The 18874-nt window shown below is 38.7% G+C and overlaps 2 protein-coding genes across 2 annotated transcripts; one reads left to right on the top strand and one right to left on the bottom strand.

Moving 5' to 3' along the window:
* Nucleotides 1-425: 425 nt before the first annotated feature.
* LOC103714055 (zinc finger (Ran-binding) family protein) lies at nucleotides 426-9795 on the bottom strand. The gene is given in 7 exon segments (XM_008801187.6): nucleotides 426-794; nucleotides 2236-2316; nucleotides 3249-3424; nucleotides 3512-3603; nucleotides 4466-4544; nucleotides 6424-6821; nucleotides 9153-9795. Coding segments are annotated over 7 exon segments (1047 nt in total). The 5' UTR covers nucleotides 9325-9795; the 3' UTR covers nucleotides 426-745.
* A 1957-nt stretch (nucleotides 9796-11752) lies between these two features.
* LOC103714054 (endoglucanase 24-like) lies at nucleotides 11753-17612 on the top strand. The gene is made up of 6 exons (XM_008801185.6): nucleotides 11753-12475; nucleotides 12646-12929; nucleotides 14117-14554; nucleotides 14950-15097; nucleotides 16540-16706; nucleotides 16982-17612. The coding sequence occupies exons 1-6, from the start codon at nucleotides 12268-12270 to the stop codon at nucleotides 17309-17311; spliced, it is 1575 nt and encodes a 524-aa protein (XP_008799407.2). The 5' UTR covers nucleotides 11753-12267; the 3' UTR covers nucleotides 17312-17612.
* Nucleotides 17613-18874: the final 1262 nt, after the last annotated feature.

Genomic DNA, 18874 nt, shown 5'->3' with positions numbered 1-18874 from the left:
CTGTAAATGCTAAAATTTATAATAAATAAATAGTACAATATAGCATGATAAACAAATATAGCTGCAAGAAGATGTTAGTTCGATGAAGAGTTAAAAATATGAAACTAAGAGTTGATATATAAGAAAGGGGGTGGAAGCATTCATGAAAGAGCCATGAATGTCATGCCCAAATGCCATGATCCTCCTTACATCATGGTCTCTGGAGGATCTGAGCAGCATTGTAGACCATTCTCCTGTTTAAGAGAAAGAACAACTCAGAATCTACTTGTTAGGAAGTATAAGAAGAAAGACCAACTTAGAATGAGTTTCACCACAAACAATTAGATGCATGGTTAACACATTTTCCAACATCCAGGGCGTCCATACATCGAAGGGCCTGCAGATGAAGCTTGACCTAAAACATTTTGGTTAGGGCCAGTTGCATATACTTTGTAAAACTAACAGATACGCGGCATAATCTTCAAAATTACATCCATGTTACATCTTCAGTTAAGAACTCAAATATTAACATCTTATGAGCACATATTTGTTTGAAATCAGCCAAGAGAAGGCACATTACCAATGAATCTGTACTATAAGAATATAAACAAAACTAAGCACACCGGTGAATGTTTATTCAGCACTAGAAAAAACCCACTTCTAGTCTGATGGTTTTCTTCCCATCAAGTAGGTTGGTAGGTTCTAAGACCAACCTTCAATTAGGTTCTAAGACCAATCAGCCATGTCTGGGAATAAAGGAGCTACGCTACCCAACGCTTCCAGAGTGCAAAGCAACTTCTTTCTGAACTTTACATCTGCATGAAGAAAATATTCAGAATCGCCGATCCACCAATTGAATGATATTAGAATAATTGAGCCCGAAAAGAAAATTGAATCAGCACAATAAAACCAAAGGGCAACTGAAAGCAATCAGGATCAATTAGCAGTCAACATCAAATTGATAATATCCGAGTTTCAGAGAGTGAAACAAGGCAATTGGAGACTGAAAAGATGTCTTAAAATCTTAAAAACTATGAATTACACCCACAAGCATTGCTTCATTGTGGATGCTACATGACAAATAAACAGAAACAGGAATACTGATAAAATTATTGATTTCATAATTCGTGCCCGAAGAACTATCTAAAAATTTTACAATAAAGAACACTCTAACAAGAAACTCCATGGACCAATGATTGCATCACAGATGTACTGCTTTTTGGTGGATATATTATGGAATTTTCTGTTGCATATTTGATGCTAATTTAGATATCTCACATCATACATGCTATTGCCAGGCACATGCAATGCATGTGGTGGATAGCTGGACATACTTGAACTATCTAAACTGTAATGAGAATTTTGGTGAGGATGATGCGTGTGAAGTTGTTGCTTTTGAACACTAGATGACAACTAATAGGTTAAAAATCAAAACAATGAAACGAGTATCCAACAAATGAGCTGAACAAACCTTATATATGGACAAATTACATAATTACCATCCATGGAAATGTGATGATTGCTGAAGTCAGTGAGTCTACAGGGTGGTACATTGTAAAAATGTGAAATCTAAAACATCTTAATGCATAACAAAAATATTAATTATTGACCATTAACCACAGATTGTTATTCCTCAGGAATTTCACTTGCTCTACCTCTGAGAATCCAATCTGAGATACTCTCAGTGATGTTCTGTTCTTCATCAAGAATGGCCATGACTGCTGAAATTAGTTAATTGTCAACTTGTAATTTGTCTTTTACATACATTATTTTACTGAAATCAGTATTGTAGTTCATTAGTTCATTACCATCATGTCCAACTGGTTTTTTCTACACTTCGGCGGGATTTACTTTAGCTGTTCAATTTTAAAAATAATATGTAAACATAGGCTTTGCTGTGAGAATATGTGTAAGCTTAAAAAAAGATTAGCTGACAGATCCTAACATATCAAAGTAGTCCCTGTACATAGACAGATAAGATTTTTGCTTACAGTTATCCATAATGTAGATGTTTCAAATTAAAGAACAGCAAAGAGCCAGAGCTTTATGAATAATATTAACTGCAAGACAGATCAGTTCATTAAACCAAGTAATCCATCAGTACTGATCATGGTATCTCTTATTGTTTCACTGCAACACTTTTTGCTAAAGTAAACTAGATAATTATCATGTTGTTCACAAATGAACAAAAATGCTTGCAGATTTAAACCATGCTCATCGATAATCTTATAAAGCGTTCACAAAACAGAATAGTACCTATTGCAATAAGAACGAGATGCAAAATTGTGATTGTTGCAGTTACTGCACATCCAGTCCCCTTCACGCCATTGTTTTGCGCTGGTAAGAAGAACCAACTTAATAAATGATACAAGAAAATTTAAAAATGAAGCAAGAATTAATTAGCATGCTTAGTCTTAACCAATTCCATAGACACACACCACAAATCAAGACATGTAAAGTAGTAAAATCTAAAAGTTGTTTCTAATGAAATTCAGCATCTCATTCATGCATCACCTAACACAGCACTACAAGCTCATGGTTATCAACTAAGCCTGTAAAATGAGCTTAAAATGAAGTAACAAATTTGGTTTTTATAGACTGAGGAATAAAAACCTCAACTGGGACAAACATGAAGAACAATATTATGTACACACTCCATGAAATTTTCCAAAATGGCTAGTGCATTTCCAACAAAAATGACCAAATTCGGAATATGACTCCAGTAAGATTCTAGTAGCTGCAATATCCATATTCTTCAAGTCAATGTAATTTCATAATATCTTGCTGTCAAAGTAAAATGATCATTTGCAAATGAACAAATAAGATGACCGAAAACATATAAGTGAAAGAAACGTTATCCCATAAGAAAATGTAAATATCACTGGCATTTTCCCAATTACTGTGTCAAAATTAAAAAATAATTTTTAGAAGAATGTTATGAAATTACTGCAAAAGAGAAATCAAAAGTTTGACTTGTTGTTCCCAAAAACCCTCATTGACCAATAAGAAAAGTTATATCTACCGAGAGCATCATATCAGTTAATACTTCTTTGCAAACCAGTGGATAATAGATAAACCTTAAAACTATGCAAGTAACAAATATAAAGATCATCAAAAGGATCAAAAAATGGATAGGACTAAATCAATGGTCCCCTCAAGTGTTTGCTTGGCAACATAATACATGTCAGATAATCAAGGAGAATATCATAGCAGCTTAACAGAAAACAGAATATCAGCATAAGTGACTGTGGAAAGGAAGTCACTGTCACCCTTTTCCTAGAAGTGTAGGCACTGCTCTCTGCTGTGCAGACTGCGTATTTACTTGCATTGTTGGTGTTGGCAACAATTTCCCACAGGAATATTTAGCATACATTCCAAGTGATTGATCCTAACTGGATCCTCCTGGTTGCTCGAAACCCTGATATGACTGCTGCTGTCCACTTGTCTTGTATTTCCAAAAAAAGAAAATGAAAGTATAAAATTTCATCCAAGGTACAACAGCAATAACTATATAGCTAAATAATAGGCTTACCAGAAAATGACTATGTATATCTCCTGCATTCAGCCTTTTATTATTCCAGTCAGTAACAAGCTCTTCTGATGCCAATCGTTTTGTTCTCAAAGCTGGATTAACAGTTTTGATTATAACAATATACTAGGACTGTGACAATAGACATGCATTAAAATAATAGAGCCCTTACAGCTAATAACAATTTTAAGGATGACATTCATCACATAGACTAGAATCCACTCATAGGAAACCATTTACATAAATCTGTAACTTTGAGAGGTAATTTGCAACCATTCGCATGGGGAACGAGAATCCATATCAAGCAACATGATTTATTATTAGTTAAGTATCGTAGTCTGCTCTAATGAAGAAAATCAGTAGATATCCTTTTTGCCATAAGATATCTGCGCACGTCTACCTATGTAGTACAATGCATCATAACAGGTTCATGTATCTGTCTTGCATCTGGTGTTACCAGACTAAATCAGCACACGAAAAAGGACAAAGAATGAATGCAATGGAAATAACTATAAAGATGATAACAACAGCCGGACAAAAGCTCCGGAAAGAAAATGCTCACATTAATCATTGACAGTGATCTAGAAACTATTAGTGTCTCACACATAAAGAAAGTGTGCCACAAACTGGAAATCATCAGGTTTCCGCTTGCTTTTCGGAAAGTTCTTTACCTTCTTTGTGAGTATGAAAACCCCATCTTTTCCAATCTAAGTTCGAGCAGATACATGTGAAAAAAATGTGGCACAAAGAGAGAAATGATAAGGATCACAAAGAAGAAATGTGAAACAGAACATTCTTAACAGAATGCATCATGTTTATCCAACCAATCAGATAGTGTGCCTCTGAAGAAAGGGCATACATAATAATATGATGAAAGTGATAAAAGAATCATCAACGAGCCCACATTGAGATGCACATCATTTGATTTCAAAATCAATGAAGAAGAATATGCATTACCTGGAAATGTATCTGAAACTGCTGAATTCAGTGCCGAAGAAGTAACACCAGACAATACAGGTGCACTGCATTTCTTACACTGCAGGAGAAAGAAGAAATCAAGCTCCAGAATGTAATTTGTAGAAATTCATTTCTTACACTGCAGGAGAAAGAAGAAATCAAGCTCCAGAATGTAATTTGCAGAAATTAAAAGCTCATGGTGTTAAAGAAATTGTATAGATTTTCCAAATGTGCTGAATGCTGAAGGAAATAAAAAAATATTTTCATCTTGTGTTTATGATGTAATAAGAAAAACTCTTTTTGTTCATAACATCTAACAAAAAAGTGTATCTGAGGGTATACAAATACCTATAATCACATACATGCATAGATACATACGTGTGCAGGCACATGTGTTATGGATGTGTTAAGCTAATGATTTTATTTTCACTTTCGGTCCAACAAAACAAAGCTCCATGTTTTAAACATGAGAAATTGTCAATAATCAGATATGGTAGCTAGCGAGTTCGATATCTTTCCTCCTATTTTTGTGTGTTTGGGGAAAAGAGGGGGGGGGGGGGGGGGGGGGTTAAGATAGAGACAATTACATCACTGTACATAAGGCAGTTTGCATTATTATTCTCGCCAGCTCAAGATGACCGAAGGAGAAAAACCAATTCCTTCCACAAAAAAGGATTCTCCAAAGCCAGAGGTGCTCTTAACCAACCAATCAGCAGGTCTATTTTCTTCTCCATGCACATGAATAACCCTATGTATAACACCTTCCCCCACTAAGAATCCTTGTCCTCAACCAGAAGGCTGCAGATAATCAACAATCCTTCCTTACAGATAAAGTTAATCACCACTAATGAACCCCCTACTAGCATGACTCTGCAATCCGTAAATTCACTACTGAGGTAATCCTATCCATACTCTTTCAAGTTCGGCCATATTGAAAGTTTCCACCATCAGTGGTAGACCCTAGACAAAACAACAGACATCTCTGATGAGAATTCCTGCTCTAGCTCATCATTTACTGAGATCCAAATCTCCATCAAAGTTGACTTTAAAGTTATTGACTCAGAGGCATTCATTTCAAAAAGAAGAGGGAAAGATGAACTTCAGTAACCAAAGAGAGGAGTACAACATTTTCATGCCTGTGCAAGTATTTATCATGTTGCATGATTATGATTGTGAACGTATGTTTTACAACAAAAGCAATGAGAATTTTCATATCACTTTAACAGAAAAGGAGAGAAAATAACAACTATATACTTAGTTATACTTTAATAATAGTATCATCAAGTGATGAGGTAGGAGAATATCCACAGATTAGCATTTCCATGAAGTGCAATCTTTTTCAAGTATAAGACTGCCAAGAAAAGTATGCTAGTTTCACTTTCACTAGGAACTCCATGTATGATTCTTTGACTAATACATCCCATGCATGTTACTCTGTGGCTAGCACCTTTGAGAAGCAGCAAATTTTAAGTGCTAATAGATTGCACAGTATGTAATAATAGACAAGTCAAATACACCACGATGTATATGTGCATGTGCAGCAAAATCTTAAATTACTCAGTAACACCCACAGGATTTGGAGCCTGGAACCTGAATCTTAATTGGTTGCATTATCTACTAAGGAATGAATTGGTCTCTCAAAAGCAGCAACATGAATAGATGATTGATGGACACTTGTCAATAGATATATGTGTTAATGCTTTATTAGGACAAAATGACTAGACTTTATGAGAACTATTCAGTTGAATTCACTAAATCCTTCTATGAAAAAAAAAGTACGTGATTATTAATTCATAGAACATTTAGATCTCCTCCAAAATGATGAGTGTATAACACTTGGACCATTATTAATTTTTAAAAAATAAATATAATATGTATCTGAGGCCATGTAAGGTTGCAGCAATTAATAGGGGCAAGCTGTTGATATAAATATGCCCACTGAGTGGAAAAAAAGTTACCTGTGTACGGGATGAGTAGTTATGAAAGCCACAGTTGCATATCCAATCACCACTGCGCCATCCATTTGGGACCACAGGAAGCTGATTTCTGTTACTTGCATCTGAGTATTCACTTCCACTATTACCACTTAAGGACCAGCTGGAAGCAGACTGAAGCCTATATCTATCAGGTTCCCTGTATGACCAATCAGAACTTGGTGGAAGTGGATGAATAGCAGGATTGCTTGTTATCCCAAAATTCATCTTTGATCCAGGTGGCCCATGAATCATGGCAAAATATTGTGCATAAGTTGGCAGAGTTACTCCAGGCATTGCAATTGCTGGCAATGCCCCTTCCTCCTTTGACTGGCCGCACTTCTTACACTTTTCTCTGGACGCATAATTGTTGTTACTGCAACCTATTGAATCCATTTGGCAGACAAACCCAAACCCAGACTCAACCAGTGGTACAGACAGCAAGAACAGCACAACCAATAAACATAATAATACCAATCAGCCATACAAGATGAAGGCACATATGAAACAAGCAGATATGCAGTAACCATCATGCAGTATATAGCAAATTCCTTATCTCAGATTCAAGTTAAATAGACTTGTAAACAAGAATACAGTTTGGAGTATTTTGGGATTAACAAGTTGGGTTAATTCCAATATCTCAATTGCCGATAGACTTGTCAACAACAAAACTATACAACCAAATTCAGAATAAAACATCATCCATCAATCAAGAACGATCTGCAGATGTAAAAAGAACATATAACCAGTAAAAAAACAAAAAGTTATCCACAGAGTGCAGTAAAATCGTACTCCAGTTTTCCATATTCACAAACTATGAAAAAAATTAGTAATCCGATGCTAAAAAATTTAATTCTAAGAAAATTGCCCTTAATGGATAGCAGAACAACAACCATGTCACTCACTGCTCCTTCGATCAAGAAATCCGGAAGTTAAGACCAACACATGCAGTATTTACCATGAATTGTTACACCATGTTTTTTTTTACATCCTTTTTTGTCAATGGGGTCACATGGTTTCAAACTATTTCCATCAGTCCAGTGGTGATAGGACAACCTTTATAAACTAGACAAAAATTAATTCCAATAAGATAAAGAAGCCATGGTCATGTTTGAAGAAACAGAATTTTCATGAGTGCCATTGCTACATATGGAAACCCTTGTCTATCACGTAACCATTAATTTCTTCAGAATAATAAATTTCCGATGAATAGCAAAGGACAATTAGAAAAAAATTTCTAGTCTGAGAAAACTACCATATATTATATTTATTTAATAGCAAAGCACAATAATATTTGGTCCAAACAGGGGTTTTGAGACATGTGCCGAGGAAAATGATTTTTGCATCATTGGTCTGCAACCCATCAGAGTTACCCTGTTGTTCTAACAGAAAAGTAAGATAAACAGGAACATCAATCAATTTTTAACTTATTCAAACACTGGAGGAATTTAAGTTGCACAACATCAGTCACCTTCCCATTTGTAAATTTATTAACCAAGAGAAACAATGTTCAGACATTCGTAGATTTCTTCCACTCATATAGTCCAACTTAAGCAAGTATATGGTATAAACCAAATAAAAGTTACAGGAGTATGAAAGCAGGTGAGGTCGAAAGAAAATAATTAAAGTCAGCAAAACACAAACAGCTTCAGATAATTTGTATAGGTGCTAATGTGGTTAGCCATTGTCGGATTGTGAAGGTCAATTCAAGAGCTTGAGACAATGATCTCATTGGCAGCCACAATAAAATTTGCTATATCCCACTATAGAGCCTCTCAATATATCTACACTATTATATAATTTGGAATACTTTTGAGTCCTGAGTTGCTTGGCATCCAACATTGTCCTTTTTCTTTAATCAAGACACCTGCTCAATTTAGTTCTTACTCAAAGAGGGAGAAACAAGAAAACCGCACCTCCCAAAAGTAAGAGTGCTCTTATTGCAAGGATTAAAGTGCCAATCGTGCTTCTCGGCATGTACCATGACAGGCTTGCAGCGATACATGGCACGGTTACACACCAATGCATGCCAAACACTAGCATGGAACAGCACGTAACATGCCAGCATCAAGCAAACACAGCACCAACACGGGACCCTTAAAAGCCATGATATTGAGTTACACAAATAATACTCCCACTAATCCTCCTTTGACAAATCAATAAAACACAGTTCCAAGAAAAACAGTTAATATAGAAGAAGAAGAAGAAGAAGAAACACCTATACAGTCAGTGAGCTTGGTTATGTAGTAGAATTCGAGGTCTCTATAGGAGTAGCAGATGGCTTAATAGAATTGATGGTACACATACTAGCATCCTTAGTAGAAGAACTAGCGCACCAGTACTACATCTGGTTCCCAGCAAGAACAAAACCATTACCAATACAAAATGTCCCTTTCCACATCTTTTCTAACTCAAATCTCATTCCCACCCACCTTTCACACTCCAGTTTCAAATTGAAGGAACTCAATTCTTGTAAGCTCCTCAACTAACCAATCATTTTCCCCACCTTACCTAATTAAGACCACTTCCCAATCCCAAAAATAATCAAAAAAAGAAAGTTAAGGTTAAACTCCATTAAAAAGCAAGATACACTTCGATCCTACTTACGAAACAACTAAAGCGCTCTCCGAATCCAAAGCAACTTGGAGAAAACTATAGAGCAATCAATAGAAAGACAGGAACAGGAATCGAGAGGAGGTGGGAGGTGATCAAACCGGTGCAGATCCAGTCACCGATGCGGGGAAGCCACTTGGAGTCGGCAGGCGTCTTGAGGTCCACCAAAAGGCGGGGCTGCTTGCATCGGTTGCACAGGGACCGGAACGCGTAGTTGCGGTTCCGGCACCCCCCGCACTCCCAGTCCCCTTCCCGCCCTCCTCCTTCCCCCATCCCTGCCGCCGCACCCACGGCGGCGAACCCGATCCCGGCGAGCAGCGAGGGTCCTCGCTCTCGCAGCGGCGCCTCTGTGGGTTGAACCGACGGCTAGTATGGTATTTGATCGAATCCCTGCGGTACAGGATCGGGCTGCAATCATGGTTGGGAGGAATCAGTGCAGATTCCAGAGAATAAAAGCCGGGCGGGGGGACATGGGATAGGGAGTAAGTCTCGGTCTCTTGGATGCGGTCACCGGTACTCGGCTTGTCTCCTCTCGACTGATCTGGCTTGGACTGGGTTGGCTGAGGGCCCTGCAAGATATATTTCATGTTGGCTTTGAGTTGGGTGCCATTTTCTAACCAAGATTTCTGCATAAATTCAGATAACCAGAATCCCATCAAAACGATGAAAAAAGAATAGATTCTTTGGGATGAATATCATATTATGTTACGAAGAGACAAAGATTAAGAGCATATTTAATTATGGATGCCTTGAATCCAAATAGGAGCTACTTGTCTTTGGAATTTTTCATGGTCCTCATGATGAAAGCTTCATGAAAGAGCTGCAACCATTCAAAATTTCAAATAATGATGATAACAATAATGATGGGAAAAATAAAGGTGAAAGCATTTATAATTATGTTTTGACAGATTTAGAAATATCTACTTTATTTATTTAAGGCAATAAAGGGCATGGCTTGGGTTAACACAATTTAAATAATAAGCATGGTTTTGCAAGCTTCACATTAATTGAAGTGTGGTTTTGCTTGTGTGAGTTAAAATTGCCTACAGTATACTATGCAAAAGCCCATGGGCAATTATAATGAGTTTGCATCATTCATAATTGAAAAATAAAACAAGATTGATAATGATGAAACTTGCATCATAGAGATCAAAAATGTTAACATGGTAGATACCGGCCGGTCATGGAGAATACGGAAAATGTAGAGATGTACGTAGATAGGCTCATGTTAAAAAAGAAAGAAGACTTACATTTTTTTTTTATAGATAAAAAGACTGGTTTCATTCAATATACCTATCTGCGTAGGTTTGAGAATAAGAAAAATATGTTACCAGAATACTTATGTGCCTGGCTATCTTATTTTAGCCTGACTATAAATCCTACGATAATTGTTGCTTAGGTTGCTTTATCGCGAGAGTGAGAGAGATCAATCCTTTATATTAAGAATAGTTTATGATGGTTTTCGGTTGAGTAGTTACATATAATATAAGTAAGTTTGATCCATAGAGCTATTCATTGCTTATAGAAATTTTTCGAAGACTTAATCAAGCACTGGACTTATGCTAATCCTCATCCCTGTCTTATTCCTAAATCAAGACTATTTGTCTCAGATATGGCCAATGGAAGAATGTCATCACCTGCAATGGATGTGGCTTCAGATTCCATGTAGCATTTTGGAATGTATACTAGAGTTCATCCTACCATTCTAATAGGAATGTCACTTGGGTTAGGTGCACTATTTTGCCCCCTTTTAATTCCATAGAGATCTTAGATCTATCATGGAAAAGGATGTAAGATGGAATTTGGTGGTTAGTTGGCTGGTTTACATCATCTCACCATGCCCTCTCTTTATGTCATGATGATTAATACAATCTTTCCACCCGCAGTGTTACTCAAGATTTATATATAATTGAATCCACACCTCATTGGAGTCCAGGAGAAGCAAAACAACAAATGGTCACATATTATACTGTTCCTTTGAGTCTCTTGTTCTTAATTATTTTTGCCATCTGCGAGTGAGAATTGCAAGGCTTTCACCGACAAGGCCTCGCCACCACCCGCCAAACCAGTCCAAAAGCAGTATCTTAACATCAGTTACGACAGCATCCGCTGTCAAGGTCCTAACACCAGACGCCAGCTCGCCCCATTTCAGCTGGCCCCCACCAGAAAAAACCTAAAAATATTCACGCGGCTGGGCCGCCGCCTCCCTCCGCTCGCTCCCTAAACGGACGCCACCGCTCCCCAACGCAAACACCGGCGCCGACCGAGTCCAAGAGTTTCTTCACCGACAACTACTTTGGACCCCAACTGTGATACCAATACAACGTCTTTGTTTTTGAACCAAATCCCCACCGTTTCTTCACACCAAACCCCGATAATTCGACCAATCAATTTCTGCCACAGCGATTTACGTTTGGGTTTGGTACGTTAGCTGTGCCTTGTAGCATTATTATAATCGTAGGGCTTCCGAGTCACACAGGAAAACGATCAGTATAGTACCATGCAGCAAATACCATATGCCACAAACTGTTTTCTTACACGGGACCATATTTTATTGGGCCCCACTTATTTTCTGGACTCTGATTCGATAATAATACTGTCTGCTGTCCTAAAAAGAATAGCTGATACGAGCCCAGCCAGTTGAGCGGGACGCGTCACGTGCAGCCATTTCTTAAATATCTCCTGAGTCGAGGGCTTTTTTTGCGCTACGAACAGCGAATCTCCGAACCAGTACGGTGAGGGCGAGCTGTCCCGCCTTTAGAAAGAACGCTCTGTTTTGTTTCTTCCCCCTCGCCAGATCTGAACCCTAGCAAGCCCTCGTTCGTCTTCTCCGATCGAGATCTCAAAAAACCCTTGGAATCCTATCCTCCGAGCTCGAATTCGATCTACCAAGCTCGAGCGATCTCTTCGGAGTTCCACTTCGTCCGGTCCTCCCACCCCCCAATGCCGGCGTGATCTGCACCCTAGAAGTCCTCGGTTGCTTCTCGTTCTTCTACCAAGATCTAGTTTGTTTTCTTTTTTCTTTTTTTGCTTGCTTCCTATCGATTCAAGGCGTTCGGTGGAGAGCTCCGTGTAAACTAAGATCTTGGTCCGTCTGGAGGGATTCTAGAAGATCCAGCAGCTATAGCATTCCTTTCTCTGAAGATCTGTAGTTAACGTGGTGAGGATTTTGCTGGGTTCTTTGTGGTTGGCTTCGAGGCATCTCCAGATCCGCGAATGGGAGCGTCGAAGTACACCAAGGGGTGCACTGGGTGGCTGATCGTGCTTGTCGTCGCGGCTCTCGTGGTCACCGCGGCGGTGGTCGCCATTAGGAAGAAGACCCACCACGCGGAGGTGCTTCCCGTTCCCGGGCCGCCGGGGGCCATCACTCAGAAATATGCCGAAGCTCTCTCCGTAGCTCTGCAGTTCTTTCAAGTACAAAAATGTACCTTTCCTTCTGTCTCTGATCCCCTGCGTCTTTCCTAAAATTTAATGCGAGATCTCGTTTGTGATTCATTTTTTGTTTTTATGAGCTACACCAGTGATTTCCCCCAGAAAAGTTCCGTCTTTTCGTCACATATGAAGAAATTGAATGGTGTTTGTAATTGTCTGCAGCGGGTAAGCTGGTTAATAACAAGATCACTTGGAGAGGGGATTCCGCTTTGGATGATGGGAAAGAAGAGGGGGTGGACCTGTCAAAAGGGATGTATGATGCTGGCGATCACATGAAGTTTGGTTTCCCTATGGCTTTCACAGCGACGGTGTTGTCGTGGTCGATTCTTGAGTATGGAGATCAAATGAAAGCAGCGAAGCACTTGAATCCAGCTCTAGATGCTCTGCAGTGGATCACGGATTATTTGATAAATGCCCATCCTTCTGATGATGTCCTTATTGTGCAGGTAAACTTGAACCTGAGTTCTCTAGCATTTGCTGATTCTGTAGTGCTTTAGCTATAAAATCCATATGGTTTAACGGAACCACTCTTCTCATGATGAAAGAAACCTACACTGGAAACTTTATAGATATTTTTGATCTTTCAGCATATATTAGTTTGCGAACCCTGGTATTAGTTGTTTCATTGAGCTACTTCTGTTGTGGATGAGTTTCAAGAGATGCCCTTGCATTTATTTACCCTTTTATGCCGACTGACCAGATAGTGATGCTTTAGCTCTAAGAAAGTAGGAAAGGACAATTCATATACTGCGTTCTTCATTGACTGACTTTCTTAATCAATTTAATATTTATTCAGGGATATTTTTCCCCTAGGCTCGATAGAATTGATTCATAATTCAGTTGTAAATAAACAGGTTTTAGTATTTCAACAGTTAAGAAGATAATTAACCATATAACTAAGAATTTCCTTCTTAATGACATTCCCACGAAGTTAGACTTATAAAATATTTTCTATTTAACCATGTCATGACCAATCAGTAGTGTTGCGAGCAAGGTATGTAGTGTTGGTATTGGGATCCATACTAGTTGCTTGGCAATACGGTACACTGCCATGTCGTTCCGCTCTGGACCCGTATCGACACAGCCAGAGCTGGCAAGAGAGGGGGAGACGGAGAAGAAAAGAGAGGAAGCTCCTGTTTTTGTGGCTAGGGGAGATGGGGCTCCAAAGCCCTTCCTCGCTCCTCCTCCCTCCTCTCCCACTCTCTCTCCCCCTCTCACTTCCTCTCTTTCCTTCTCCCTCTCCTCCTCCCCCTCCCTCGCTGGCTTTCTCGAGCCAAGGGTTGGAACCGCCTGTCCGCCCTAATACAGTTTAGGTACGCTTTGAACCAAACAATTTGGGAAGGAACCGCCTTTCATGGTTGCGAGAAAACTTTCTTGTGATATAACTAATAGTTTTTGTTCTTCCTTCTATTTTTTTGGTTGCATGCATCTAATGATAGCTTTTTCAGTAAAAATTTTAAACAACCACTTTGCTTTATTGCTTTATTATACAGATAATTACAGTCAATAACTCTTAATCTGCTGCTCATATTTGTCTCTTTTTCCTAGTAAAATGTTTTTGATAGCCTCTTGTTGCCTCTTGCTTGTAACTCTTATGAACATGTTAGCTGAAACAAGTTCTTCTTATTGGTAGGTGGGTGATCCTGATGTAGATCACAAATGTTGGGACAGGCCAGAAGAAATGACTGAGAAAAGGCCTGTCACAAAAATTAATAAAAAAACTCCAGGAACAGAGGTGGCTGCTGAGACAGCCGCAGCTATGGCTGCAGCTTCCATGGTGTTCAAAACCGTCAATGCCACCTATTCAGATTTGCTTCTTCAGCATGCCCAGAAGCTTTTTACTTTTGCTGATACCTATAGAGGCTCTTACAGTGTCAGCATTCCACAAGTCCAGAAATTCTACAACTCTACAGGTTATCTGGATGAACTCTTGTGGGCAGCTAGTTGGCTTTATCATGCCACAGGAGATCAGACATACCTCAGTTATGTTACTGTTCAAAATGGAAATGCTTTTGCTGACTGGGGAAGACCAACATGGTTCAGCTGGGATGACAAACGTGCAGGAACACAGGTAAATATATCTGTAGCCTCAAGTGAAGGGCGCTGCCACCATAGGTTCATATCTTTATGTTAATCATTTAAAATTTGTTATCTTGTTGTCCTTTTGGTCTTTTTTGTTGTGTCCATATAGGAGAGTTTAGATCTTCTTCGTATTGCTAATCAGAGACGCAACCTATCTAATTACCTTCTATTAAGAAAAGTGAACTATGACATGTCATTTGTACTTCACCTACATAATGTTATGGAAAGTGTTATCCTCTGAACTCATATAGAACACTAATGCAACTTATGGGAATCTTGACAACCTTATAATAATGAGTTGATTGTTACGTTAGTATGAGTTGTTCATCCATGAAGATTTAACAATTCTGATCTTGTCTAAAGTTAATTCAAATCTTTCTGCAGGTTCTTTTGTCCAGAGTGCATTTCTTTGGTTCAAAAGAATCGTCAAATGCAGAGCAAAAGGGTCTCCAGATGTACAGGAAAACAGCCGAAGCGGTCATGTGTGGCTTTTTACCAGATTCCCCTACAGCCACTAAAAGTAGAACGGATGGTAGGTTTGAAAGACGTCATTTTTAATGGAACATCATTGACTAACAGGATCATTTATTGTCTTATCTGGTTTTTTAGCTTCTCTGTGTAACCTTTTTATATCAACACATTGTACTTCGCTTTGCTTTCATCAACACTTTATTGATTCAATCCTGCTATGATGATTAAGATAGACCTGGACTTTGTCACTGTAACACACTATGGTCTATGGTTGTTAGATGTGAATATTTCATACACTTTTTTCTAAAAGTTTGTCTTTTTCTGTATTTCTTGACACTCTATCTAAATCCAGAAACTAGTATCAATTGAAGGTCCGAATTTAAAGTTCCTGTGTGCTGGAGTATTATATTTAAGCTACTTGATAGGTTTTATTTCTTGGAATCGATATTTGCAGCATTCTTATGTGGAAATTTTTCACTTGTTTTACCTTTAGAAAAAAATACAAGACTAAAGATACATGCAATTCCTTTTTGCCCTTGTAATTTTGCAAGTAAGACCGCGGGCATGTCTTAACCATGTTTGTCGGGCATTTATCATCATCTAAACAATATTTAGAGTGCAAATAAGCAATATGTTGCGCTTTATCCATTTGATGGCTCAGATCATTTGTTAGGGCTTAATGTGTACTCTCTCACACACACATATCTTCTTTATTGAACTACATTGTTCCCTGGCGCATGATCCCCTCTTGTTACGAACCAATCAACTGCCTAAATTTTCTAGAGTTAAATTAGAAAATCCATGTGTTTTCTCCATTTAATGTCTCGGATCATTTTGTATAGCTACATATAGTAAAGTAGAACTCTTTAACAGTGAATCATCTAACTGAAAATTGGACAAGGAAATAGCCTCTGTAATGTATTTTCCATCAGATGGTTTTGGATCATGTATCATAAATTGTAAATAGAAAAATAAGAACATCCAATTTGATGTTGCAAGCACATGCTTGATGGTTTTCTTATGGGGTAAACATTTGGAGAATCTGAACATTGAGAACATGTCAAATATCGACACCTAGGAAACCATGTCCATGATAGCATGTCCTTTGCCATTCATTATACAGAAGACCATGCTCTTTGTCAAAACAAGTTATTTTCAATTGCTGTCGTGGTCTTCCGAGGTGTTCGTTTGACTAGACTCTTCAATATAAACCTGCATTGAGTATCAATCATCCCCCAAAAAAGAACCTTCAGTAATTCTATTTCAATCAGTGTGTCACCTTGTCCTTGAGTGATAGAGTTCAAATACTTCTGTCATTAGATGTACCACAAGCTCGTAATATAATCATGATAAATTCTTACCTGTTCTGTTCAGTCTTTCCCGTTCATAGAATATCCAGTATTGCTAGGATATTCTGTAATAATTCTAATTCATGTATCTGTGCTATTTGTTTATCAATGTAATTACATTATCTACATTACTTAAAATTTCTGATCATTACAGGTGGATTGATATGGATAGACCAGTGGAACTCTCTTCAGCATCCTGTCGCTGCATCATTCCTTGCCGTAGTATATAGTGATTACATGCTGACCTCCAGGACCTCAGAAATGCATTGCAATGGGGAGACCTTTTCACCCTTGGATCTCCGCAAATTTGCCATGGCCCAGGTTATTTTCACTTGCAGCTTTTCTTTTCTTTAGTATGGCCAGCAATAAGCTTGCTGATTAAGATCAGCAACTCTGGGAGAGGCTTCTTTTACCCTAGGATATATCTGGGTTACTCATATTTGTCCTAGGAAGTAGGGAGCAAAACCTCAGATGCAGTATGGTTAGGACTTACATCCAACCCTGCTGTGTCTTTGTCTGAAACTATAAAACTCCCAAGGCCTTTGTGTACCAAAATAACTCTAATCTTCTTCGATACTGTCGGCTTTTGCTATCAGGCTGATTACATACTGGGTGACAACCCAATGAAGATGAGCTACCTTGTCGGATATGGGAGCAACTATCCACAACAGGTGCATCATAGGGGAGCATCAATTCCAGCGAATGCCAACACTGGCTGCAAGGGGTGGCAGTGGCTTAAGTCACCTAATCCAAATCCAAATGTTGCCACAGGAGCACTTGTGGGTGGACCATTTCAGAACGACTCCTTCATTGACCTCCGAAATAATTCCATGCAGTCTGAGCCCAGCACCTACAGCAGTGCTTCTCTAGTTGGTCTGTTATCTGGCCTGGTCACCACCTCATCCGTTGCTCAATCTTTCACCTGATCCACTGCTCAATCTTTCACCTGATCTGGTGTCCTTCCTGGCTCTGGAGTATATGTGCAATCATGTTGTAATATCATCCAGTGAAATGTATCGTCTCTTCGGGTTATGATGTATTCTTGAGCAGTTGGTTCATATTGTAAGGACCTGCTGCATCCATGGGTCGGTATACTGGCTGCAGAAGCAATATTAGGTGTACATGTAGTCAAGAGTGATTATCATGAACGTTTATGTGTTTATGCCTTTGCCTTGGGAACATCTAAAGCAAGTACAAATGAAATTTCTATTCTTAGTTGGCTATCCATTGGTTGAAGCTCAAATGACATCATGTGTCCTTCCTGTCATGCATCCAACCTGTGTCATGATTCATCATCTAGCTAAATGGCAGGCTAATTAAAGCATTTAATGAACTTTGTCTCCGCTTCCCTTCATATATATATATATATATATATATATATATATATATATATATATATATATATATATATATATATATATATATATATATATATATAAATATAAATTTTTCATATATTTTAGTATGTTCACGTTCCATGCATTTGAACTTCTCATCTTACAATTTTCCAGCATTGTGCAACTTTCTAAATCCAACCGTTCATTAACTTGCGATCCCTTCACGAATTTCCTGCAAGAGATGGAAAAGCAAGCCATTGTTGATGGTGTATCATACTTCCTGTATCTCTCTCTCCAAGCAAAGCACCTTGCAAAGCAAATCATGGAAGCATGACTCCGTTCCAACTGACATTATGATTGCGTCCACCCAAAGAAGGTGCATTCAGGACAGTAAGGCAAACATTATCCAAAGTCCTCCAAAGATGGATTTGAATCCCATACATCCTCCATGACAATTCTGGTGACATCTTGATCTCATGGAAGTGTTATATACTTATATCTAGATCATGAAAGGTTTCAACCCATCAGCTCATCAACTCAGAGGGCGTGGTATCCCATCTCTGACCAGCTCAATACATGGTTGCCCATTATCGAGACATATCACTCAATGGGACTGGTCCTAGATCCTTACTCCTTGGTTGGTGGCTCTGTTTCTGGTTCGGTACCACCTTAAAGCTCTATCATGTAATCCAGAAGCAACACATGGGTCCCTCTCCACATGCCTTCCACAAACAAAGGGTCCTTCTCTCTTTTCATGTCCCATTGGCTGTATCCTTTATAGAATTAGATAATATAAAGAGAATTAGAGAGAGGCATATGTCCTTATCTAACTACTATCTTTTTGGGACCGTGGAAGTAGGAGAGGGAATTAATCGTAGCCTTATTTCCACACTCCTGGATCATCATTGATGGGCAGACTTGTTCATCAAATGGACGGAATCTGATCTAATCTCAGAGAGCCCCGTTGTTTCCTTGTCTTGTTATTACCTCATGCCTTTTCGTCCATGCATGCACGTTCACCGGAGGACAAAAAGGTTGACAGGCGTCCGTCCGATCCATACATTCCAATGAGGCCAAGAGGGACTCCACGTAGGATATGGAGCAGATCCAACGGTGCAGGATTTCTGGAATCCAGACCACGAATTAATTGGT

The sequence above is a fragment of the Phoenix dactylifera genome, chromosome 10 (assembly GCF_051530095.1).
Source record: "Phoenix dactylifera cultivar Ajwa chromosome 10, Ajwa_hap1_PhDact_Kaust_v1.1, whole genome shotgun sequence".
Classification (NCBI taxonomy): Eukaryota; Viridiplantae; Streptophyta; class Magnoliopsida; order Arecales; family Arecaceae; genus Phoenix; species Phoenix dactylifera.
Note: the sequence above shows the minus strand (reverse complement) of the source record. Positions and strands in the feature narration are given on the sequence as shown.